This window comes from Balaenoptera borealis (assembly GCF_965194805.1).
Source record: "Balaenoptera borealis genome assembly, chromosome: 2".
Taxonomy (NCBI): domain Eukaryota; kingdom Metazoa; phylum Chordata; class Mammalia; order Artiodactyla; family Balaenopteridae; genus Balaenoptera; species Balaenoptera borealis.
Genome location: NC_138867.1, coordinates 173,559,106 through 173,583,349, shown reverse-complemented (window position 1 = coordinate 173,583,349; position 24,244 = coordinate 173,559,106). Strand labels below are relative to the sequence as shown.

Sequence of the window (24,244 nt, the reverse complement as noted above, 5' to 3'; positions counted from 1 at the left end):
GCCCAATTTCTCTTAGGCAAGGTTAGTTCTTCACCATACACATGTATTGAAGAGTTTCTTCTGCTATTGTTTTCTATCCTGTTCCTGGATTGTGAATAATTACTCTCCCCCCATTGTTTAAATGTTTGTACTGTGGTAAGAAATACATAAAATTTACCGTAGTAAACATTTCTAAGCATACAGGTCACTGGTGTTAAGTATATTCACACGGGTGTGCAACCATCAGCACCATCTTGCAAAACTGAGACTTTTTCAGACTTTTCATCTTGCAAAACTGAGACTCTGTCCCCATTAAACCCTAACTCAGAAACCACCGTATAATCAAGGTCAGAGAATGTGGGATTTGCTAGAATGGCCCTGGCTCATGGAAACATGGAGGTTGGGAAGATAAAGGATGAAAGTGTTGGGGGTGAGGAACCTTGGATTCTTGGGTGAACGTCAGCTTAGCTGCCATCAGTTAAAGATGAAATTTACCATTGAAATGTAGAGCTGGATCCAACTCCACTGGTGCTTAGGGATACGCAAATAAACAAGAAAAATGGTGAAGTCTAACCTCTGGCTATTGTTATAAGCAGTAGCTCTAATGAAAGTAAAGAGAATGTTGGGTCACACCTTCCTGCCAGAGCAAGGTCAGATTTCTATAGATCTGAGCTTTGGCCACCAGCCCAAGAAGGGAAAAGTTATGTGAGGACAACAGAGTGCCTCTTAGGCCTCTGGTCACCAGGAAGGTAATCCACATGACATGCGGGCGGGCGAACCAAGAAACTACTGATAGTGGGATGGGGTGTAGTGTCAAAAAGTTGCTTGTAGATGGGAACTGGTAGCTGTCAACAGAGGCAGGCTCCACGGGAACCAGGAAGACTGCCAGGGCCCACGTGGTGTAGACAGAAGCCCAAGCGTGGGCTGGACCGATCCTCTGTGCCATAGTCCCGAGTGGGGTGTAGATCGCAGCTATGGCAAAACCGTGTAGGCGTCCCCCAAGGATGGCCACTGGGACTTTGGACTGGATGGGGAATTTCCATTTGAGGGTCAACTCTGAACTTGCTGTGGGTTATTGAACAGAACTGCCCTGTGACTGAAGGACATGAAATCATCTTGAAAGTGAAATACAATTTACCCTTGAACAACACGGGGTTAGGGGCTGTGCGGTGGAAAATCTGCATAGAACTTACAGTCTGCCCTCCGTATCTGCAGTTATAAATCGTGGATTCAACCAACCACGGATCGTGTCGTGCTACAGTATTTACTACTGAAAAAGATCCACGTATAAGTGGACCTGCAATTCAAACCCACAGTGTTCAAGGGTCAACTGGACTCATAATGTCTGTGAGGTTCTGAGGCTCAGGACCAGCTCTTTGGAATAAGTTGGGACAACACGCGCCTTCCACTGCCCCTTACAGAGAAACCAAGGCTCAACTGCAGAACACTTTTATTTGTTAAATTATCAAACGAGATTATCATACAAAACAATAACTATACGACTAGGCTAAGTGTATAAAGTGCTCAAGTTTCCAGAACATCACTGCCCCTTACAGAGAAACCAAGGCTCAACTGCAGAACACTTTTATTTGTTAAATTATCAAACGAGATTATCATACGAAACAATAACTATACGACTAGGCTAAGTGTATAAAGTGCTCAAGTTTCCAGAACATCATATGTGGGTCACTGCAGGTCCACCCCCTCTCCCCACCCCAAACATGGGGCGCTTCCTTCCCCATGGTGTGCGGGAAGGGCCCCCCTCCGGTCGGGGACACAGCCTGCGTGTGGATTCACGGCTCGTCGTGGCCCGAAAGGGGCAGGCTCCTTAGCTCTCCCCAAGTTTCCCCACCAATGGCCTCCTCAGGATTGAAATACCACTGGCTGGGGGCCTTGGGGCCCTGCGCCTTTTCCCAGGCCTCCTGGTTGATTAAGGCTGCCTCTTTACTCGCCTCGGCGGAGAGTTCCATAACGTGGGTAAAGCTCCTGTGGAAACAAGACGATGATGAAAGCTTTTCACCCCCTGTGCCCGAGCACCTTCGCAGCTGCGATGTTGGGGTGCGGGGGGCAGGTTCAGGGTGACCCTCCTTGGGCTCGTGGGAAAGCGGCGGTGAATAAGTTTTGTCTGAACAGGACTCATACAGGGAAGCCCTGAGAGCAGGACCAGGCAGGTGTGAAAGAAAAGAGTTGTTTACTCGACAAATATTTAGGGAATATCAACACTTTGACAGGAACCATCCTAAGAGCGGGAGGCAGAGCCATGAACGGGGGACCGTCCCAGCAACCACACAAAATAAACGGCAGTGGGGAAATCAGCACAAAACGAGCGTGTTTCCCCATTCACTCCTGTGACCCTGGCCATCTAGAACACTTTGGTGTGTCTGATTTCATCCCGGGGCACATAGTAATGAAGGGGATGCCATAGCAGGTGGTGTTTATCATGAGTACCTTTCAAACCTCTCAGGTACCTCGGGAAGTACATTTGGCATTGTAAAGGAGAAGAAAACTACATTCTTTTTTGGAAGAGGTGGAGGAAAGCCTCATGGTTAGAAATGTCCTGGAGGAGAGAGAGAAGGGGACCGGGTGGCTTTCGGGGGCTGGACATGGACTGAATGGACCTGGGCACTGGTTACACAAGGATGCCCAGTAGTGAAAGCCATTGAGCTGTACCGTTACAATCTGTGGCTTTTCTATATGTATTTATACATCAATAAGAAGTTCCAGGGAATTCCCTGGCGGTCCAGTGGTTAGGACCCTGTGCTTTCACTGCTGTGGCCTGGGTTTGATCCCTGGCTGGGGAACTAAGACCTCACGAGCCACACAGAGCGTCAAAAAACTATCTGAGGGCCCCCGAACTGCTGTGTTACCCCAAGGAAGTGATCGCCCCCTTCTATTTTGGCTGCTCAAGAACGCACACAGGAGTTTTGGTTGGGTTGAAGGCGTCTTGCCCATTCCCCTCTCCCTGCCTGGCTGGACCCTCGTACCCTCGGCCCCTGCAAACACCAGAGCGGCGCGCCCTCCGGAACACAGCACACCTTCCACAGGGCAGCCGCCAACAGCCCATCTCTGCCCGACGAGGAGATGCGGGGAGAGGGGCGCTATTTTTTTTTAAAATATCTTCTGTAATACCTTTGGAGCTCCAGATCCTTCTCTTGGGTCATTTCCTTGAGTTCCCTCACCAGGTCCAAGGCCGTCGCGTTTTCTTCTGAGCTGCTGATGCCAAGTTCTCCCAGCAGATGGCATGTGGTCATCAATTCCCCCTGCAACTTGTCTGGAGGGGAAAAGGGGTTGTCAGCCATGGTTTCAAGGTGCCCCAAGCAATGGATGCACGAGCTGGCTGGCTGACTGTATTTTTCTCCTTTTGCTGGAATGCTCTCATGTTATGCAGGAATTGTGATGAACTCAAGGCAGAAAGGGTCGTGAAGGAAGATACTTGTGCACTGGTACTGCCTCTGTGCCCCTTGCCTAAGACCACGGGGCTCCGAGGTGGTGGGCCACGTGTGTCTGCCAGCCAGGCAGTCATCGGAACACACCTGGAATGGTGCACCAGTGTCCTCAACGGAAGCAAATCCAAAAGACAGAGAAGATCTGGGCTAGGAGTAACTTAAGAACAAACCCACGGTTCCCACTCCCGGTTCCCAGCACTTCTGCCCCCAACGCCCCCCCAGCAGAGAGCCGCCTGCAACTGCGCTGCGTGCCCCCTGCTCTAACAAAACCAGCATCTCTCCGAGGCCAGCACATGTCACAGCTGTAAATTATAACACTTGGGGAACCTTATAAGTGTTCTTACAAACACATACCTTCTTTGCCAGGGGACTGAACTGTGTCCTCCCAAAAAGACATGTTCAGGTCCTAATCTCAAGTACCTGTGAACGTGACCTAACTGGAAATGAGGTCTTTGTAGATGTAACGGAGTTAGAATGAGGTCATTAGGGAGGGGCCTAATCCAATAGCTGGTGTCCTTCTAAGAAAAGGGCAGTTTAGACACAGAGGCGCTCAGAAACAAGGCCATGTGAAGACAGAGGCAGCAGCACAACACTGTAAATCAACTATATATACTGCAATAAAAATTTTAAAAAACAAAAAACAAAACCAAAATAAAATAAAATAAAATAAAGCTTGGTGACTTCCCTGGTGGTCCAGTGGTTAAGAATGCTCCTTCCAACGAAGGGGACGCAGGTTCGATCCCTGGATCCCACGTGCCGTGGGGCAACTGAGCCCGCACGCCGCAGCAACGGAGCACACAAGCCACAACTAGAGAGCCACAACTACAGAGCCCACACACTCTGGAGCCTGCACACCGCAATGAAGAGCCCACGCGCTGCTACGAAAAGATCCCGCGTGCCACAACTAAGACCCGACGCAGCCAAAAATAAACAAATAAATAAATATTTTTTAAAAGCTTAATAAAAACAATAATAAAAAAAAAAGACAGAGGCAGAGTTTGAAGGAATGCTCCATGAGGCAAGATTGCCAGAACACTAAAAGCCAGGAGAGAGGCATGGGATGCATTCTCCCCTAGAGCCTCCAGAAGAATCCAACCCCAATGACGCCTTGATTTCGGACTTCTAGCCCCCTAAACTGGGAGGGAATAAATTTCTGTTGTTTTAAGCCACCTGGTTTGTGGTATTTTGTTACAGAAGCCCTAAGAAACTCAAACAGTTCCCAATCCCAACTCCTGGCAACTATCTAGGGCATTTATCAGAGATGGAGACCAAGAGATATAGACGTGCGGTTGGTTGCCATAATTATAAAATTAGAAACCCGGACACAGATGATGGTTCAACATGGCTCAGTTTTCAAGGTCCCGTTTCATACGTATACTATTTCACGTTAGAAAAGGCTTGATTTTACAGCAGTAAAATCAAGCTAAACATGTTCAGGTGGCTCATGAGAACTTTGCTTAGAAATAACCAAACTCTACATCGTATGATCCAGCAATCCCACTCCTGGGCATATATCCGGACAAAACTATAATTCAAAAAGATACATGCATCCCTATGTTCATAGCAGCACTATTCACAATAGCCAAGACATGGAAGCAACCTAAATGTCCATGGACAGATGAATGGATAAAGAATATGTGGTATGTATATACAATGGAATACTACTCAGCCATAAGAAAGAACGAAATAATGCCATTTGCAGCAACACAGATGGACCTAGAGATTATCATAGTAAGTGCCGTAAGCCGGAAAAAGACAAATATCATATCACATCACTTATATGTGGAATCTAAAATATGACATAAATGAATTTATCTACGAAACAGAAACAGACTCACAGACACAGAGAACAGACCTGTGGTTGCCAAGGGGCAGGGGGAGGGATGGAGTGGGAGTCTGGGGTTAGCAGATGCAAACTAGTATATATAGGATGGATAAACAACAAGGACCCACTATATAGCACAGGGAACTATATTCAGTATCTTGTGATAAACCATAATGGAAAAGAATACAAAAAAAAGAGAATGTCTGTATGTGTATAACTAAGTCACTTTTCAGTACAGCAGAAACTACCACAACATCGTATTGGTAAATCAACTATACTTCAGAGAGAGAAAGGGAGGAAGGGAGGGTGGGGTGTGGGGGAGGGAGGACCAAACTGTAGGGCAGCTGTAGACTTGTTTGGGGAAGATACTTGTTCTAAAGAGAATTTCAGGATCGAGGATGGCACTCTTCACACTTGCCGCCTTCTTCAAGTGAAGTATTAGGTGGGAACGCTATACAGGAAAGGGACCCTCTCAGCTCTGCTTAGAAGGCAGGACAGGGTTGGGGTCGGTGGCCCTGTTGTTCCGCAGCCGCCAAAGCACCTCTGTAGAGACCGCAGGCTCCCCAGGAGGCCTTTCAGCAGGACGGGAGATCACCGCGGGGGTCCTACAGACCTAGGTTCACATCCCAACGCAGTCCTTACTCAGGGCATGACCCCAGACAAACCGCAGCCTTGCCGGCCCCGTGTCCTCTGCCATTTGATGGGGTACGCGCCGTCTACCTGAGAGGAGGCCCGTGACCTGACGTGAAGGGACAGAGGCGCCCAGGACACAGGAGGTGCCGACGCGCACGGGAGGTTCGTCCCACCCCTTGCCAGGCAGTCGCCCCGTCTCCTACCTAAGAAGCACTGCCCGTCTCCATCCAGGTGGACCGATCTCACGGGCAGTTCATGCCTCGTGGTGTCCAGGGCCGTCGCAAACGTCTTGTATCGTTCCTTAAAGCAGCCAGCTACGGCCTCACAGGGGCTCAGCATCTCGATCTGCGGGCAGAAAGGGAAGGAGCCTGTGGGACGAGGCCCTGCACTCACCTCCCCAGAAGTTTACCAGATGGCACCTGTGAGGTTAAGACACAGCACTGTTCTGCCAGGTCTCCCAGAGAAACTTCCAAAGTGCGGTGGGCTCTCCTCTCACTCCCAGGTGCCCCCAAGATGACCCGGCCAGTAGCAAGGTGGCTTGGACCTCCTCACCAGGAACATGTGTCCGCCTTCCAGCTTGTTCCAGGGCTGGGCCCTCAACTGGGATCACAGTGAGGAGGGCCCGGAAGGCTGGGCCCTCCTGCTTCAGAGCACTGAGCTGACATGCCTGCCCCTACCAAGGCCGTGCCCGGCAACCCCCTTTTCCCTTGTACACGCCGTCTGGGGGTTGTAAGGATTCGTTTGTTTGACTGTCTTTCCTTTCCCTTCCATTGTGAGTTCCACGAGGACGGGGAGCCTGTTCTCAGCTCAGGGCCAGGCCGCCGGGCACACTCATGTGTACATGCTGGGTGTTACAGGCTGAATTGTGTCCCCACAAATTCCTCTGTTGACATCCCAACCCCCAGCACCTCAGAATGTGACCTGATTTGGAGACTTTACAGAGGTAATTCAGTTAAGGTGGGGTCATTAAGCTGGGCCTTGATCAGTATGACAGGTGCCCTTACAAAAGGGGGAAATGTGGAGACAGACACTCAGAGGGAGAGAGCCAGGTGACAAGACACAGGGAGAAGATGCCATCGACAAGCCTAGGAGAGAAGCTGGGACACATCCTTCTCTCATGGCCCTTGGAAGGAACCAACCCTGCAGACATCTTGATCTCAGACTTACAGCCTCCAGAACTGAGAGAGAATAAATGTCAATTGTTTAAGCCGCCGCGCACTCTGTGGTCCTTTGTTATGGCGGCCCCAGGATACATACTTACTGGGTGAGGAGCCCCATTCCCTGAATCGGCCCTTTCTAGGCTCCCAGGGTTCGCTGTGACCTTCCCTGGCGTGGACACTCCCGTCCCAGCACTGACCACACAGCACCAAGCCCAAGTCTCCCACCAGCACCCTGCCCCAACTGGGCAGGTCTGGAGTACATCTGTGTCACTGGGCACAAGTCTCAGGATACAAGTCACAAGAATACATGCCCATGTTTGTTGAAGGGACAGAGCCCTCTTGCTGGTTGGTTCTGACATTACCGCCTTGTCCTCTGATAAACTGTCACACAGCAACACCCTGTGGTGTCAAAAGCCGGGCACAGAGTTAGAGCGAGGCAAGGCGCGACACTCACAATAAAGGCTCCCTCCAACCACTCCACCACCACCCCCATGGGATGATGCTGCCGGGATGCGCCTCTTGGAGGCTGCGGTCACCCCTGACCTGCGCGTCCAGGACATCTGCCAGCTCCCGCTTCCTCTGACACAGGAGAAATTGGCGCTTCAGCTCGTGGGCTTTTTCCTGGAGCTTCTCCTTCTCTTTGCACATAATTAATAAATTCTTTTCTGCCTTTTCTTCGAATGCAGCAAGACCGCTTTCCATCTGGGAAATGCAAAACAAAAGCTCAGGCCAGAGGGGAGCTCACCTCCGCGGCTGAGAGTGGCCGCCCTTCCACCCACGACATGCGTGCAGGAGGCTCCGTCCTCACCTTCAGGGTCAGCAGAGTCATGAGTAGTGTTTGGGATTCCATCATTTCCATCGCTTCGGAGAGATCCTTCAGGAGAAGAAAAAGATACTCCTGGTTCCCCGCGAACTGGTATAAAGCCAGCTCTCTTCCCCGGGGAGGGGCAGAATCCTAACCCGTCTGTACTTTTTTTCAATCAGTAATTCAACAATTCTAGACTGTGTATCAACTCGTTTCTATTTCCTCATTTAGTCTTTCGAGTCCTCTGTGAAAAGGAAGGTGGTTTGGTCCCTTCCTGCAAGCTGGGCCGTCAAGTGCGAGCTGAAGGGCACCCACCAACTTGTTGCCTTGCCAGAACCAGGACTTGGGGTTCCCACCTGGGTGAGACCACAGCCTGGCCGCCCTCCCTGCCGTGAACAGGGCCTGGCCTCGTGCCTTCCCTAGCATGGCACTGGCAAACAAGGCCTCAATCTCGTTTTTCACATGATCCTGCATTTGTATCCCCTCCTGTACATGTAGCTGGGGAAACTGAAACTCTGCAAATCCTCTAAGGATGGGTGAGGGTTTTGTTCTAAAAGGCACAGCTAGGGCTTCCCTGGTGGTGCAGTGGTTGAGAATCTGCCTGCCAATGCAGAGGACATGGGTTCGAGCCCTGGTCTGGGAAGATCCCACATGCCGCGGAGCAACTAGGCCCGTGAGCCACAGCTACTGAGCCTGCGCGTCTGGAGCCTGTGCTCCGCAACAAGAGAGGCCGCGATAGTGAGAGGCCCGCGCACCGCGATGAAGAGTGGCCCCCGCTTGCCACAACTAGAGAAAGCCCTCACACAGAAACGAAGACCCAACACAGCCAAAAATAAATAAATAAATAAATAAAAGGCACAGCTGGCTTGTTCATTCTTGGAGCCCCAGGGTTTCGAGGGGCACGTGGCACAGGGCACATTTAGCCAACCTGCTATAGCGGCTTCCCTCTCATTTCAGAGACTTACTGGGCTCTTTTTCCTCGAGGCAGAAAATGATGATGACTCAGCTTTCTTTGACATCGTTTTTTCTAATTGTGGAGTCTTTCGGACCACACTTTTGTCTAAGATCAAGAAAAGCGTTTTATCCATAATTTGAAAAGATACATGCACCCCAGTGTTCATAGCAGCACTATTTACAATACCCAAGACATGGAAGCAACTTAAATGTCCATCAACAGATGAACGGATAAAGATGATGTTGTATATATACACAACAGAATATTAGCCATATAAAAGAATGAAATAATGCCATTTGCAGCAACATGGATGGACCTAGAGATTATCATACTAAGTGAAACAAGTGAGACAGAGAAAGACAAATATCATATGATATCGCTTATATGTGGAATCTTAAAAAAAAAATGATACAAATGAACTTATAAAGAACAGAAACAGACCTACAGACATAGAAAACAAACTTATGGTTACCAAAGGGTGGGGGGGGGGGGATAAATTAGGAGGTTGGGATTAACATATACACACTACTGTATATAAAATAGATAGCCAACAAGGACCTACTGTATAGCACAGGGAACTATACACAATATTTTGTAATAACCTATAAGGGAAAAGAATCTGAAAAAGAATAGATATATATACGTATAACTGAATCAATTTGCTGTACACCTGAAACTAATACAACATTGTAAATCAACTATGCTTCAATAAAAAAAAAAGAAAAGTGTTTTTAAGGTGAGAAGAGCATATTTTGGGAGCCCTCAGACATGCATTGCAACCCCCAGCTGGGGAAAGGACAGGTACAGCCAATGACTTACCATTAATGGCCGAGAGATCCAGGTCAGGTGGGGCAGTGCCGTGCCCTTCCAGCAAGGTAGACTGCAGGTCGCCTTTGCCAATTCCACTGCTGTCTGTGGGCCCAATGAGAATCCCCAGAAGTCAGCAGTCAGCAAGATACTCTATACTTAAGCCCGGGAGCAGGTAACTTTTCTGTACAATATCACCTACTTCTAAAAACTCAGTTTCTTACGAGGGAGCAGTAGAGAAGGCTGAAAAACCTTTGGAAATTCCCACCCATCAATTTGAATATGTTTTAAAGTAGAACTAGAAAAGAGATGCAGTCTTTACAACTGAAAGATACAAATAAGCTTTTCTGCTTAGTTTAAGTACAAGATGCTGTATACAAATGAACTTATTTACAAAACAGAAATAGACCCAGAGACATAGAAAACAAATTTATGGTTACCAAAGGGGAAGGGGGGGATAAATTAGGAGTTTGGGATTAACATATACACACTACTATGTATAAAACATATAAACAAGGACCTACTGTATAGCATAGGGAACTCTACTCAATGTTTTGTAATAACCCATAAGGGAAAAGAATCTGAAAATATATATATATATGTGTGTGTGTGTGTGTGTGTGTGTGTATATAAAAAATATATATATATGTATGTATAACTGAACCACTCTGCTGTAATACCTGAAACTAACACAACACTGTAAATCAACTATACTTCAATTAAAAATAAAATAAAATAAAATAAAAGATGCTGTGTTCAGGATATAAGAATCTAATAACACATGATATACTTGTTCTGCCCTCTGCTCTTTTTTCCTTCTCCTGTAGCTTCTGGACTGTTCGTCTTCCCTGGGAGTTCCCTTCATCTTTTAGCTTCTATTTAGAAATGTGAAACTATTCCTTGTATCATCTAAAATGGGCACTTAGTGTACTGCACGCTTCAATTAAACAAGGGTTCCAGAAGGCTGCAGAAAGAGCAAATGGTATGTAAAACGCACTGTTGTGTTAGCAAGTAGACAGAACACTATTTAATGAACAACTATGCAGTTGAGGAAACGAATATGTGGAAATGAAAAGAGTGAAGTCACAATACGTATAAGTTACGGTACCATTTGTGTTAGAATTTTTAAAAAATGCTAGGTAGATAAATAAAAATCTATCAAGAGTGGTTGCCTCCTAGGTGAGAAATGGGAACTAGAGGTGGGAGATGATGACTTTTTATTGCGTTTCCACTGGTTTGAATGTTCTCTCATCTCCATGTATAGCATTTCCGTTAAGAAAAGTAATTTCCTATCAAACCATACAATGGAACTCAAACAAGCAGTCCCTCTAAATTATCATGACTATGTTTAAATTATGGTTTCTCAGCCTTGGTACTACTGACATCAGGGACCAGATCATCGTTTGCTGCGGGCAGTCCTGTGCACTGCTGGGTGTCAAGCAGCATCCCTGGCCTCCACGCACCAGCATCCCATACCTCCCCCCTCAATAACCCACAGCTGAGAACCCTGATTTTTTATTTATTTATTTATTTATTTTTGGCTGTGTTGGGTCTTTGTTGCTGCACGTGGGCTTTCCCTAGTTGCGGCGAGTGGGGGCTACTCCTTTGCAGTGCATGGGCTTCTCACTGCGGTGGCTTCTCTTGCTGCAGAGCATGGGCTCTAGGCACGCGGGGCTCAGTAGCTGCAGCACGCGGGCTCAGTACTTGTGGCTCGCGGGCTCTAGAGCGCAGGCTCAGTCGTTGGGGCACACGGGCTTAGTTGCTCTGCAGCATGTGGGATCTTCCTGGACCAGGGATTGAACCCGTGTCCCCTGCATTGGCAGGCGGACTCTTAACCACTGTGCCACCAGGGAAGCCCTGAGAACCCTGATTGTTAAATGTGGCAGGCCCAGTTTTTGACCCCTCTGGCCATGCCAGCTTTCCCAGCTTCACACATGGCCTTCAACCCCACTGCATGAGAAACGACTAGAAGGCCGGCTCCAGCTCCATGTGCTTGCTTCTCAGTCATGCCTGGGTCAAGGAACAGCACAATTTCTGACAAACATCCAAGCCAGGATCAGCGAGCTCTAGCATGTAGGCCAGATCCGGCCCACTTCCTGTGTTTGTAAATAACTGGGGCACAGACACACACATTTGTGTACACATTGTCTGTGGCTGCTTTCACGCTGCGATAAGGCAGAGTTAAGTTTCTATGACAGAGACCGCCTGGCCTGTGAAGCCTAAAATATTAACCACTGGCTCAGAAAAGTTTTGCTGACCCTTGATCTGAACAATAAAGCAGGAAATCTAAGCTGTAAAAGAACATACTTAGTATTCTACTATGGGACTCAAAGTTGTCACCATTTTGAATGAGGGTTTGCAGGCCGAGAAACAGTTTTGCTTTTTGTGACTTGCTCTTATGCAAGAGAAGAGTTGCCCACCACTGCTGGTGAAGCAGGCACCGGAGGAGTTGGATGAAGTGCTACTCTGGAGAGGGGCCTTCCCAGACTTCTAGAATTGAGGCACACTGACTAGGAATGAAGAGCAAATATACCAACAGCGATGGTCCGAGTGGTAGATCATACGTGAGCGTCCGCCCTTCTGGGCTACATTCTCCAATTTTGTTTAATAACAAACACATATGTCTACCACCAGAAAAACTGAAAGTTTTTCATATCACTTTGGTGAAAGCTTCTAGTAGAAAGGGTATGGGGAGACCATTACGAGGAAGACCCAACCCAAGGTAGTGAGAGGCAGGAAAATGAGGTCTCATACCCTCTCTGAAAGTCCTGCTCTCAGAGCTCTGGTGGGGAAACAGTCACATGATCAAGGAACTGGTGCCCCAAGGGAGCACCATGATGGCAATGTGGCTCTTCTCTGGGGTCACACAGAAAGGAAATGACTCTCCCCCCATTCCCCTGCCATCCCCCTTCAGATCTTCATATGCCCCAAATCTGTCTTTACGCTGAAACTCTCTGCCAAGCTCCTTTTCCTCATACTTCCCAGAAAGGAAAGGGAGTTTTAAACTTGCATACTTAAAAACAAAATTCACCACCACACTCATCACTTCCTAAGCCTCGGTGCTGTTTCACACCCTCCTTCCATCTTTACGTACCTTTGCTCTTCTGGAGTGGGTTGGGTTTTCTTCCACCTTCAGACATCTTCCCACTGGCCTTTAATGCATCTGCTGCAGGAGCCTGTTAGGGGAATACATGACATTCAGGGGACAAGACACTTTCCTTCCACAAGAAGGGGCCCCTCTGCAGTTTGCAAGGTCTGCATCTGCTCTTACCTTGAGGCAAGGGATAGATTCAAGGAGTTCTGACATTTAATTGCATTCATACCGGATGAACTAATTTTGTCAAAAGGATACCCTCACATGCATAGAACATAGGAAACCACCAAAATGTTTGCTGGTGATGATCTCTGACATGGCAGATTACAGATGACTGATTTTCTGTATAATTTTTAGTACTGGCCAGTTTAGGAAAGAGAACATATTACTTCAGTTGTCAGAAAAAACAAAGCTTTTGTACAGGTATTAATCTTCAAAAGTTATAAAAAAAGCAAGCAATGCATGGAGCTAGCAAGCCATTATAACAATATAAAAGCAAAAAGAGGGAATTCCCTGGTAGTCCAGTAGTTAGGACTCGGCACTTTCACTGCCAAGGCCCAGGTTCAATCCCCGGTCAAGGAACTATGATCCCACCACAAGCCACGTGGCGCTGCCAAAAAATAAAATAAAAAAAAGCAAAAAGAAGACCTTATAAAAAGTGAGAATATTTTGATGTACAGACACCACTCCTATTCAACCTCCCATTGGAAGTCCAGGAATAAGAAATAAAAGGCAAACAGGTTACAAAAGAAGAAATAAAACTCTCTTCTTGCAGACATGACTCTTCACATAGAAAATCTCAAAACGTACTAAAAAACACTACTAAAACTAACAAGTTTAGCAAGGTTGCAGGATACAGGGTCAATATAAAAAGATATTTCTAGCAATGAACAACTTTGGAAATTGAAATTAAAAGACAGCACCAAGGGACTTCCCTGGTGGTCCAGTGGGTAAGACTCTGAGCTCCCAATGCAGGGGACCCAGGTTCGATCCCTGGTCAGGGAACTAGATCCCACACGCATGCTGCAACTAAGAGTTCGCATGCTGCACCTAAGAAGTCTGCATGCCACAACTAAGACATCTGCACGCCGCAACTAAGAGTCCACATGCCACAACTAAAGATCCCACGTGCCACACGAAGATCCTACATGCCGCAACTAGGACCTGGAGCAGCCTAAATAAATAAATATTAAAAAAAAAAAAAGTACCATGTAAAAGTTCTGAGCAAAGAAAAAAATTTTGTAACTATGTGCGGTGATGGATGTTAACTAGACTTACTGTGATGATCATTTTGCAATATTTGCAAAGATTGAATCATTATGTTGTACATCTAAAACGAATATTGGGACTTCCCTGGTGGTATAGTGGTTAAGAATCCACCTGCCAATGCAGGGGACACGGGTTTGATTCCTGGTCTGGGAAGATCCCACATGCCACAGAGCAACTAAGCCCGTGTGCCACAACTATGGAGCCTGTGCTCTAGAGCCCGTGAGCTACAACTACTGAAGCCCGAGTGCCTAGAGCCAGTGCTCGGCAACAAGAGAAGCCACCGCAATGAGAAGCTCAAGCACCACATCAGAGTGTAGCCCGCACTCCCCACAACTAGAGAAAGCCTGCACACAGCAACGAAGACCCAATGCAGCCAAAAATTAAAAATAAATAAATAAAATTAAAACTAATATAATGTTATATGTGAATTATTTCTAAACAAACAAATAAAATTTCTTCAAGAAAGAAAGAAAAAAAAAGATAGTACCTTGCACAATAGCACTAAAAAAACACCAAATACTTAGGTGTAAACCTAAGCAAACATGGGGAAGGTCTGTATGCTGGAAATTACAAAAACACTGATGAAAAAAATCTAAGCTCAAATAAAGGGAGAGGTATACCATGTTCATGGATTGAAAGACTTGGGTGTTTTTAGGATGTTATTCTCCCTGAACTAATGCATAGATTCAATACAATTAAAATCCCCGAAGTTTTGGTAGGAAATGGCAAGCTAAGGCTAAAATTCATATGGAAAGGCAAAGGAACTAGAAGAGTCAGTTTGGGAAAAGAACAGAGTGGGAAAATTCACACAACCCAATTTCAAGACTTACTATAATACAAAGCTACAGTAACCTGGGCAGTATGGAGATGGACTGAAGATAGACATGTAGAACAATGGAAAAGAATAGAGTCCAGAAATGATGCATACATATATAGTCCATTGCTTTCCAACAGAGGTGATGAGACAATACAACAGGGAAAGGAAAGTCATTTCAACGAATGGTGTTGGAACAAGAGGACATCCATACACTTAAAAACGAACTTTAATTCCATCATCACACCAGATACAAAAATTAATTCAAAATGAACCACAGACCTAAACTCATATAGAAGAGAACATGGGAGAAAATCTTTATGGTCTTAGGTAAAGCAAAGATTTCTTAGAGAGGACACCAAAAGCACATTTCATAAAAGCAGAAATCGATAAATTGGACCTCATCAAAATCGAGAACTTCTGCTCCTCACCAGACACTTAAGAGAATGGAAAGCCAAGCCACACACTGGGAGAAAATATTTGCAAATCACCATAAAGAGTTGGTATCTAAAAAAAAAAATTAAAAAAAAAAAAAAAAGAGTTGGTATCTAAGATATAGAAAGAGCCCTCAAAACTCAATAATGAGAAAACAAACAACCCCATTTTTTTTAATGCGCAAAAGATTTGAAAGGACACATCACCAAAGATATAGGACTGGCCAATAAGCACATGAAAAGATGCTCAATATCATTAGTTGTTATGGAAATGCAATTTAAAACCACAATGAGATACCACTTCACACCCACTAGAATGGTTTCAGTCCTAAAGTACTGACTCTCCTCTGTGGCTCATGGGAATGTAAAAAGGGGCAGCCACTTTGCATAACAGCTGTGCAGTTACTTACAAAGTCAAACAGACATTTACCCTACAATTCCCCTCCTGGGAGAAATGAAAACACTTCCACACAGAATTCTGCACAGGAATGTTTAAGGTGGCTTTATTCATAATTGCCAAAATCGGGAAACAAACCAAATGTCCTTTGCCAGGGAATGACTGTGCACACTGTGGTCCATCCGTACACTGGAATATTCTTCAGCCATCAGAAGGAACTAGCACTAACTGTAAAAGGCAACGACAGGGAGGGATCTTTATATGAAAGCAACCAGACTGCAAGAGTCTGCATCCTGGGTGGCACCTTTTAAATGAGCCTACTGCAAAGGCAAAGCTACAGGGACAGAAAACAGATCATGGTTGCCTGGGGTGGGGAGGGGCTGGTTCCATGGGAGCACAAGGGGACTTTGCGGGGGGTGGGGGGGTGGGGGTGGTGACAGAGTGTTCCCTATCTTGACTGTGGTGGGTCTGTGACTGGATGTGTTTGTCAAAACTCAGAGAACTGTACGCTGAAGAGTGACACTTCCTCTATGTAAATTACACCTTAATTTAAAAGATGGAAAAAAAAAAGAAAACGGAGAAGCTCTTAAAGATCTAAAATACTAGAGCATGCAAACACATGGGGGTGCTGTAACCAAGTCTGCCAGGCAACGTTAAAATTATGAAGTGTGGACTAGTATCCTCTGTTGAGAATCATTTCAATACTGTAAACCACAGACTCTGGGTAAGGATGTGTCAATGTAGGTTCATCGACTGTAAATATGCCCCACTCTGGTGCGGGATGTTGACAACAGGGAAGCTACGCATGTGAGGGGGCAGGCGGGGGTGTGTGTGAGAAATCTCTGTACTTTCCACTCAGTTTTGCTTTGAACCTAAAACTGCTCTAAAAAAATTAAGTCCATTAAAAAAAAATCACTCCAAGAAGCATATCAGTTTGCGTAAAGGTATCCTTTTTCTTCAAGCCAAATCTTAAGCCACATTAACCTGCCATTCACCCTACCAGAGTAAAAGAAAGGCAGCAGAAATTAATATTTAACTAAACTTTATCATAAACAAAGATTTGGAAAATGGAATAACACAACCTCACCACACTATCAGTACGTACACACTGAAACAAAATATGTCATTGGGTAATCTAATGATTATTTTCATTAAACATCACACAAAGCAGGTTCCCAAGTTGTTAAGTGTTTCATGCCATCATTTTCAATGGTTTCATCATTTCTGTGGTGTGGCTAGTTCACTGAACTCTTCCTGTAACACTGGGTGATTCAGCCATGTCTTTTTTCCCCTAAAACCCTTTCTCTAAAACCCTACGGGTATTTTTTACAATACCAGCCAAGGCCAGGTAACCATGTGCCAGGCATTAGGCAGAATTGTTTCAGGACAGAATCCAGAAAGGAATTACCAGGTTGAGAGACAGGAATAGTTTTATGATTCACTAGAGATCATGGCTTTGCAAAAGAGATTCTCAAAGTGATCAGCCACCCACGACAGAGATCCCTGCCTTGGCACAAAGGGCATGACAGCCCCAAAGGCAACTGGACCAAGTCCCCAAAATGCTTCTTTCAGGACCAGGCTGTGTCTGGCCGGCGTGACTTGTCTCAGAATTCCAAGTTCGTCGAACTCTGTTCAGAACTGTTTCAAACGTACATTGTATGTTACCTTTTTGGTGGTTTTCTTCTCATACTGCAAGTACCGGGACTCGACCACTCTTCCACCTGTGGGGGACACACTGTTGGTTTCTAATAAAACTATGACATAGACTGTGAGGACCCACCATGCACCTAGGATGCCCGCCCCCCACCCTGAGAGCTGGGTGCTATCAGCCCTCCCCGCTCAGCCTCAAGCATGTATGGGACACCTACTATATGCAAGAACATATATGGAGGGAGTTCCCTGGTGGTGCAGCGGTTAAGAATCTGACTGCCAATGCAGGGGACACAGGTTCGATCCCTCGTCCGGGAAGCAACTAAGCCCATGCACCACAACTACTGAGCCTGCGCTCTAGAGCCCACAGCCACAACTACTGAGCCCTCATGCCACAACTACTGAAGCCTGTGCACCTAGAGCCCATGCTCCGCAACAAGAGAAGCCACCGCAATGAGAAGCCCACGCACAGCAACGAAGAGTAGCCCCCGCTCGCAGCAACTAGAGAAAAGCCCGCACGCAGCAACAAAGACCCAGCACAGCCAAAAATAAATTAAGAGAAGTAAATAATTCTCTTTTAAAAACTTTTTTAAAAGAACATATATGGAACACCTACTGTATGCAAGAACATTTATGGGATACCTGCTGTATACAAGCACCAGGGCTAGAGTCGGAGACACAGAGACCCACAGGAGCTACGATCGAGGAAGATCAGGAATATGTGCCAAAGATCAAAACAGAAAGTGGACTCAGGGGCAGGGCAGGGAAAGGAAGAAAGATCTTCCAAAGATGGCCACCTGTTCTCCTCCTCTTCCCTCCCCAACTCACTCCCTGTGGTCATGACCCCAACTGCCCTTCTCCCACCCAAGCCCATCTTTGATCCACTCATGGTACTGCCTTTCACATCCCCCACACCCCTCACCTAGCTCAGGACTGCTCTCCTGAGACACACTAGGCACCAATGCTCTTCCTGGACACGTCTGTATCCCTTGGTGACAGCCCAGCCCCAGGTGCCTTTCCACCCTGACCCTGGGGTGCTGAAGGTGTGTGAAGGAAACCCATGTGTCCCCCCAACCTCCAGGGGCTCTCGCTGCAGCCCCTGTGATCATCCACAGTCCTCTGTTCTGATCCCCCAGAACCCTCTCCCAGACCCTCCTGCCCACTTCCTACACCGGGTCATCCCTCTGGTCAGCTGGTAACCTGTTTCCTACTTCATTGGGAAGACAAAAGCAGCCCCAGGAGATCCTCCCACCTGGGCATCTAGCTGCCTCCCAACCTCAGGGCCATATCCTGGGCCCCCCACGTGGAGCGACCTCTGTGCTTTAGGGTAAAACAAACCCCCCACTCTGGGTGCTAGAGCCCAGCCCTCACTCCGTTAGGAAACTGCCCTGGCAACCCCTCTCCCCCTGCCCCACCCTGTATCACCCCACTTCCTCTCTCCAGTGGTCACACTGCTCATCCCCCCCCCCCCACTTCTCTGCTCCCCTTTGCCATGCTGGATCCTCTTCTCCTCTCTCCTTCCCTTGAATCCCCCCGCACCCCAGCCTGGCTCTCACAGTCACCACGGCACCAGAGAAACTCCTTTCACCCAGACCACGGAGACCTCCCTGCTCTGATGCCCACCCGCCCCTTCTCAGTCCTCGTTCTGAGCCAGCGGCAGCGCTGCACACAGCACTCACTCGCACCCTTCTTTTTCTTTTTCTTTTTTTAAATTTATTTTATTTATTTATTTTTGGCTGCACTGGGTCTTCGTTGCTGCATGCGGGCCCTCTCTAGTTGCAGTGAGCGGGGGCCACTCCTCGCTGTGGTGCGCAGTCTTATTGCAGTGGCTTCTGTTGCGGAGCACGGGGTCTAGGTGCATGGGCTTCAGTAGTTGTGGCCCACGGGCTCAGTAGTTGTGGCCCACGGGCTCAGCAGTTGTGGCGCACGGGCCCAGTTGCTCCGCGGCATGTGGGATCTTCCCAGACCAGGGCTCGAACCCGTGTCCATTGCATTGGCAGGCGGATTCTCAACCACTGTGCCACGAGGGAAGCCCTGCACCCTCCCTCTTGAGATGCTCTGTCCTCTAGGCTGACTGGCCCTCTGGCAGCTGCAGCAGGCTGTCTTCCGGGTCCATTAGCTGGTGAAGGGTGAGTGCCTCCAGACACCTTGCAGGTCCCGTGTCACCTGTTCCTCCAGCCAGCGGGCACATGCCACCCCTACCGCCTTCACGACTCTGCTCGGCCCAGCCCCTCCCTTAGGCCGGAAGCTACCCCCATCCTGCTGTTTTATCCACAGCCACTGTCATTGTCCAATACACCCTGTGTCTCCTTATGTCTCCTGATTCACCGCCTGTGTCCAGGTGGCAAGCCCCCTGAGGGCAGGGATTCTTGTCTGTTTTGCTTGCTGCCACGTTCCACCACCTCACAGGGAGGAGATGCTCAGCAATGTGTCAAATGCATGATTCTGCGCTTTTCCTAGGTGCCCCCAGAGCTCAGGGCTCTCCCTTTTTACTAGGGAGAGTGATGTGGTCAGTGTCACCTGCCTTGACAGTTCAGTCCCGAGACTGGGATTTCAATTACATTATCTTCATGCCCTAATTTGCATCCTTCTTTAGATGGGGGTTGCAGCCGCAAGCTTGAGTGGAAAAGAGGTACAACCACAGTTAACAGGCTGCCTGGAGCTGTACACGGAGGTGTTGGTTGCCCCGGGCGTGCCCCAGGCAGGGATGAGCCGTGCCTGCAGGGCAAGTGGCTCAGACATTCAGGCAGGAGGCACCTAAGGGTTGACGCCAGGACCAGGCGGGGTCCAGGGGAGAGAATCGAGCCACACCTAGGGTCTGCCACTGGATGTCCAGTGAAGGATTGGAGCGAAGAACACCCCCAGTTCCAAGAGGGGGAGACCATCCTGCATTGGATCTTTCTAATACCATCAGCAAAGGGTAGGAAGGAGGCTCTGGGTTCCTTGCACAGTTGAAAAGCAGTTTCAAGTTTCTGGAAAACTAGAATGCACCTGTTTGTTTTCAAGAGTGGTGGATTTTCCACAGAAGCATGTTACAATGAAGGATATAATTTGTGTCCAAGAACTAGACCCTGTGTAAATATAACAGATATTACAGACCAGATCATCCAGCGATGCTGTGATGCTATAACATATAAACCTCCAGTCATTTGGAACTGGAATTCTGCTCCAAGTTCTCTGAGACCTGCACTAGTGCACAGGCACAAAAAAATACTTCATCATTAACAGAGGCTTGAGAGCCAACGTGGGAGATCCTTGGGTCTACAGCCCCAAACTGGGCACTGCCAAGAGTCAAGGGGGGCTGTTGACAGTGACCCCGGACCCACAGGTGGACATCGGATGTGTGGGCACCCCCAAGGGTCTGACACGCTTACTGAGAAGAAACAGACTTTGATGTTTCCTAACGAATTCAGCTCACACTCTCCTCACCCACACTTCCAAGTGATGAGTCCTGGGTACAACCCGTGACCCCCATGGCCGGAAGGGCCCACTGCCCTAGATGACCCCCACCAGGTCCTGGCTGCAGGGCTGGGTAACCAGACTTGGGGTCCCCAAAGGTGTGACTAGAAGGCGGTAAAGCCCCAGCTCCCCTGCTCTGGCCTGTTTTTCTCTTCCCCAAAAGCACTTACTGGGGGGGAAGAAAAAATCAGTTTTTATTCCAGTGGATTCCATTTCAAAAGGTAGATTCCAATTTTACTCACTTTGTATTCTTCTTCCTCTCATCTTAGCACCGCTAGGAGTACTGGGACCCCCTGCAGAAGGCTTCCTAAAAGAGGGAAACGGGGGTCTTGTTAATGCAGTTGGATAGAAAGCTCAGGGAAGCCAGCCAGGAACCTGGGCTTCCTCGGGACAGCCCAGTCCCAGCACCCACCACCCATGCCCATCTCTGCGAGGTGGGGCCGCCTCCATGGCAGGAGGAAAACGGAGCCCCAGCCCCGTCACCTGGGGACAACACCTAAGTGAGAAGAGCGAGCATTTTTGCCGAACCTCAAAGGTCTCGATCTCATTAATTCGTCGGGCGTTTGTGTGCCAGCTGTATACCACTGAGGATACAAGGTGAACAGCAGACAAAGCTCCTTCCCTGAGAGGGATGACCAGCATTTTCCTATCAGGCAAGCGTGAAGAGGGAGCGCTCCAGACAAGAAACGGGTGGGGATTGGGGGTGAGTGACAAAGAACCATTTGCTCAGGTACATGAGGATGGATATTCCCAGACAGGGATCACCAAGACCAAGGGCACAGGCGCAGAGGAGAATGATGCAGAATTGGAACTGATCAGCCCTATGGCTTAGCTGGAGAAGACTGAATTTGAGGAGGGGGTGAGGGATGATACACACATTCAGTCCCTAACAGCCTGGCAGACAGGAGGCACTTGATAAATATTTGTCAGACAAATAACTCAGGGGTGCTCACTTGAGGGCAATTCTGACTCTTAGGAGACATTTGGCGATGTGTGAAGACACCTGTGATTGTCACAACAGAGGGGGCTGCTATCGGCTCAGTGGGTAGAGACCAGGGACGCTGCTCAACACCCTACAAGGCACAGGACGGCCCCCATCACAGAGACGATCGCACCCCAGATGTCAACACTGTCAAGGTTGGGGGACCCCTGGCATGGTGAAAGAGTGATCGGGAGCGCGGGACGGAAGTCTGCTGCAAAACTCCTGTCAAGAAATAATGAACCCTGGGGCTTCCCTGGTGGTGCAGTGATTGGGAATCCGCCTGCCAATGCAAGGGACACGGACGGGTTCGAGCCCTGGTCCGGGAAGATCCCACATGTCGCGGAGCAACGAAGCCCGTGCGCCACAACTAACTAAGCCTGCGCTCTAGAGCCCGCGTGTCACACCTACTGAAGCCCGCGCACCTAGAGTCCGTGCTCCGCAATAAGAGAAGCCACCGCAATAAGAAGCCTGCGCACCACAACGAAGAGTAGCCCCTGCTCGCCTCAACTAGAGAAAGCCCGCACACAGCAACAAAGACCCAGTGCAGCCAAAAATAAATAAATAAATAAAAAAGAAATCATGACCCTGAATACTATTAAGTCCTAAAAAGGAATGAAGTACTGATAATGCTGAAACGAATTAATCTCAAAAATGTTATCCTGAGTCAAACAAGCCAGGCACTAAGGCCACGTGGTGTATGATTCCATGGATATGAAATGTCCAGAACAGGCAAATCCACAGAGACAGAAAGCAGACTGGTGGTTACCAGGAGCAAACTGAGGAGCATGAAGGATGGGGGGGTGACTGCAAATGGACACAGGGTTTCCTTCTGGGCTGATGAAAATGTTCTAGAACTAGGTAGAGGTGGTGATTGCACAACGTTGTGAATGTCTTAATGCCATCGAATTGCTCGCTTTACAATGGTTAATTTGACGTTATGTGCATTTTGCCTCAATTTAAAAAAAGAATGAAGCCTGGCATGATAGAGGAGAGGGTCCCATGAAGTAGGAATCACTGACTAATCAGCTGGTGGGTGTGGGAGAGTCAGGGATGCCTCCCAGGTGTCCAGTGTGGGCCAGCAGGATGCCAGGCAGGGGTCTGGGCGCAGTAAATCCTGCTGTCATCACAAGATGGGCTCCACTGGTGACAGCAGTGGTGGTCCGCTTGCTCAGCTCACTGCAGCCACCTGTGTAGTGGGCTCTGGGGACTCCAACGTGAGACCCAGGCCATGCTGAGGGGCACCTCCAAGCCACAGTGGGGAGAGGCAACTTAACAAATGCTGGCTGGGTGCCAGCTGCTCTGCTCCTTCATGGAATCCTCCCAACCCTACAAATACCTAACTGTTCGCCTGCTTTATCTTTGTTTTCCAGACAAGGACCCAAAGCTTATACAGATCACCCCTGGGAAGTCTCAGAGCTGGAAAGAGACAGAGCAAGGATTCCCTCTGGGGTCTGAGCCAGGGCTCTGGAGCCAAACCAAATGGACTTAGGCCAAACCTGCAGGGACAAGGGGTGGGGGAGGGGTGTCACTACATATATTCCAGCCTCAAGTACTTCCCCTGAACCTCGGAGAGGCTAACGTCAATCTCACAGTTAGGACAAGGGGCTGTGGAGTAAACAAGTGATTTCACTTGATTGCCCACTAAATTTTAATTCGCACAGGCACAATAAACATCGGCAGAATGAACAAAGCCCAGGAATCACGCCCGGCACCAGGTCATTGTTCGACGTCTGTCTCCCTTGTTCTTGCTGTGTGAGCCTGGGCAAATGACCTTCCCTCCCTAGGCCTCCATCATCTCATTTGTAAATGGGGAGAATAGAAAAAAGCGTGTGGGAGAATGAAAGGAGATACTTCAGTGGTCCAACAGTTATCCACTACAAAACGGTAATCGTAATAGCGACGGACCACACTTAGGGGCCAGACACTATTCTAAACGCTCTTAAGTCTCACACTAGGCCTACAAAACTGAACGGCGGCGTCATCAGCCAGGTTTCGCGACGGAGGAAAGCGAGGCACGGAGAGGTTAAGCCACTCGCCGGAAATCGCCCCGGATCGAAACGGCTGACCAGGGACCCGAACGCGCCCTAACGTCCTGAGCCCACGCTCCCGAGCATGCGCAAGGCCGCATCCCATCTCCCAGAACTTGCGCATCTTCGGTGGTTCTTAGAGGAGTCAGATCCGGACTCACCCCAAGGACCCTCCCTCCCCAACTCTGTTGCCCCTCTGTCCCCAGCCCTTGACCAGGGTCCTCCAGCTGGCACCCATAAATCCAGACCCACGGCGCCTCGACTCACCCAGCACCACGCCCCGAGGTATCCGCCATTTTCCCGCCTTCAACTCAAAGGCCGGGTCTTCAAGTCGAACCCCCCCGCCCCCGCCCCGACCAGGCCATATTGCGAAGCTACAAGAGGGGTGGCCGCGGGCCGTGTAGCGCGTGGCTGTGGGCGGAGCGGGCGCCTCCTGCGCGCGCGTCTCTCTGTCCTCCCCTCACACTTGGTTTCGCCCAGCAGCGGCAGGGGGCGGTGACGAGGCCGG

The 24,244-nt window shown here is 48.5% G+C and overlaps 1 protein-coding gene across 3 annotated transcripts; it reads right to left on the bottom strand.

The window, feature by feature from the left end:
* Positions 1-1,412: 1,412 nt before the first annotated feature.
* Positions 1,413-24,243, bottom strand: HAUS8 (HAUS augmin like complex subunit 8). Of its 3 annotated transcripts, none has more exons than XM_082383049.1 (11): positions 24,004-24,239; positions 20,970-21,034; positions 17,272-17,339; positions 12,705-12,786; positions 9,623-9,715; positions 8,814-8,908; positions 7,852-7,917; positions 7,587-7,745; positions 6,087-6,228; positions 3,109-3,250; positions 1,413-1,965 (listed from the first exon to the last, which is right to left on the bottom strand). In XM_082383049.1, the coding sequence occupies exons 1-11, from the start codon at positions 24,030-24,032 to the stop codon at positions 1,773-1,775; spliced, it is 1,134 nt and encodes a 377-aa protein (XP_082239175.1). In that variant the 5' UTR covers positions 24,033-24,239; the 3' UTR covers positions 1,413-1,772. The 3 variants fall into 3 exon arrangements, with proteins under 3 accessions (XP_082239175.1, XP_082239176.1, XP_082239177.1); XM_082383050.1 differs by having other exon boundaries at positions 17,284-17,339; positions 24,004-24,238; XM_082383051.1 differs by lacking the exon at positions 7,587-7,745 and having other exon boundaries at positions 7,789-7,917; positions 24,004-24,243.
* Between the last annotated feature and the right edge of the window lies 1 nt (position 24,244).

Excerpts from the sequence above, each read along its gene's own strand:
- HAUS8 (XM_082383049.1), bottom strand. The coding sequence starts at position 24,032 with ATGGCGGATACCTCGGGGCGTGGTGCTGG. Across the intron at positions 17,340-20,969 it reads GAGAGGAAGAAGAATACAAA|GTGGAAGAGTGGTCGAGTCC; the intron begins GTGAGTAAAATT and ends TGTCCCCCACAG. Across the intron at positions 7,918-8,813 it reads CCTCGAGGAAAAAGAGCCCA|GATCTCTCCGAAGCGATGGA; the intron begins GTAAGTCTCTGA and ends CTTCTCCTGAAG.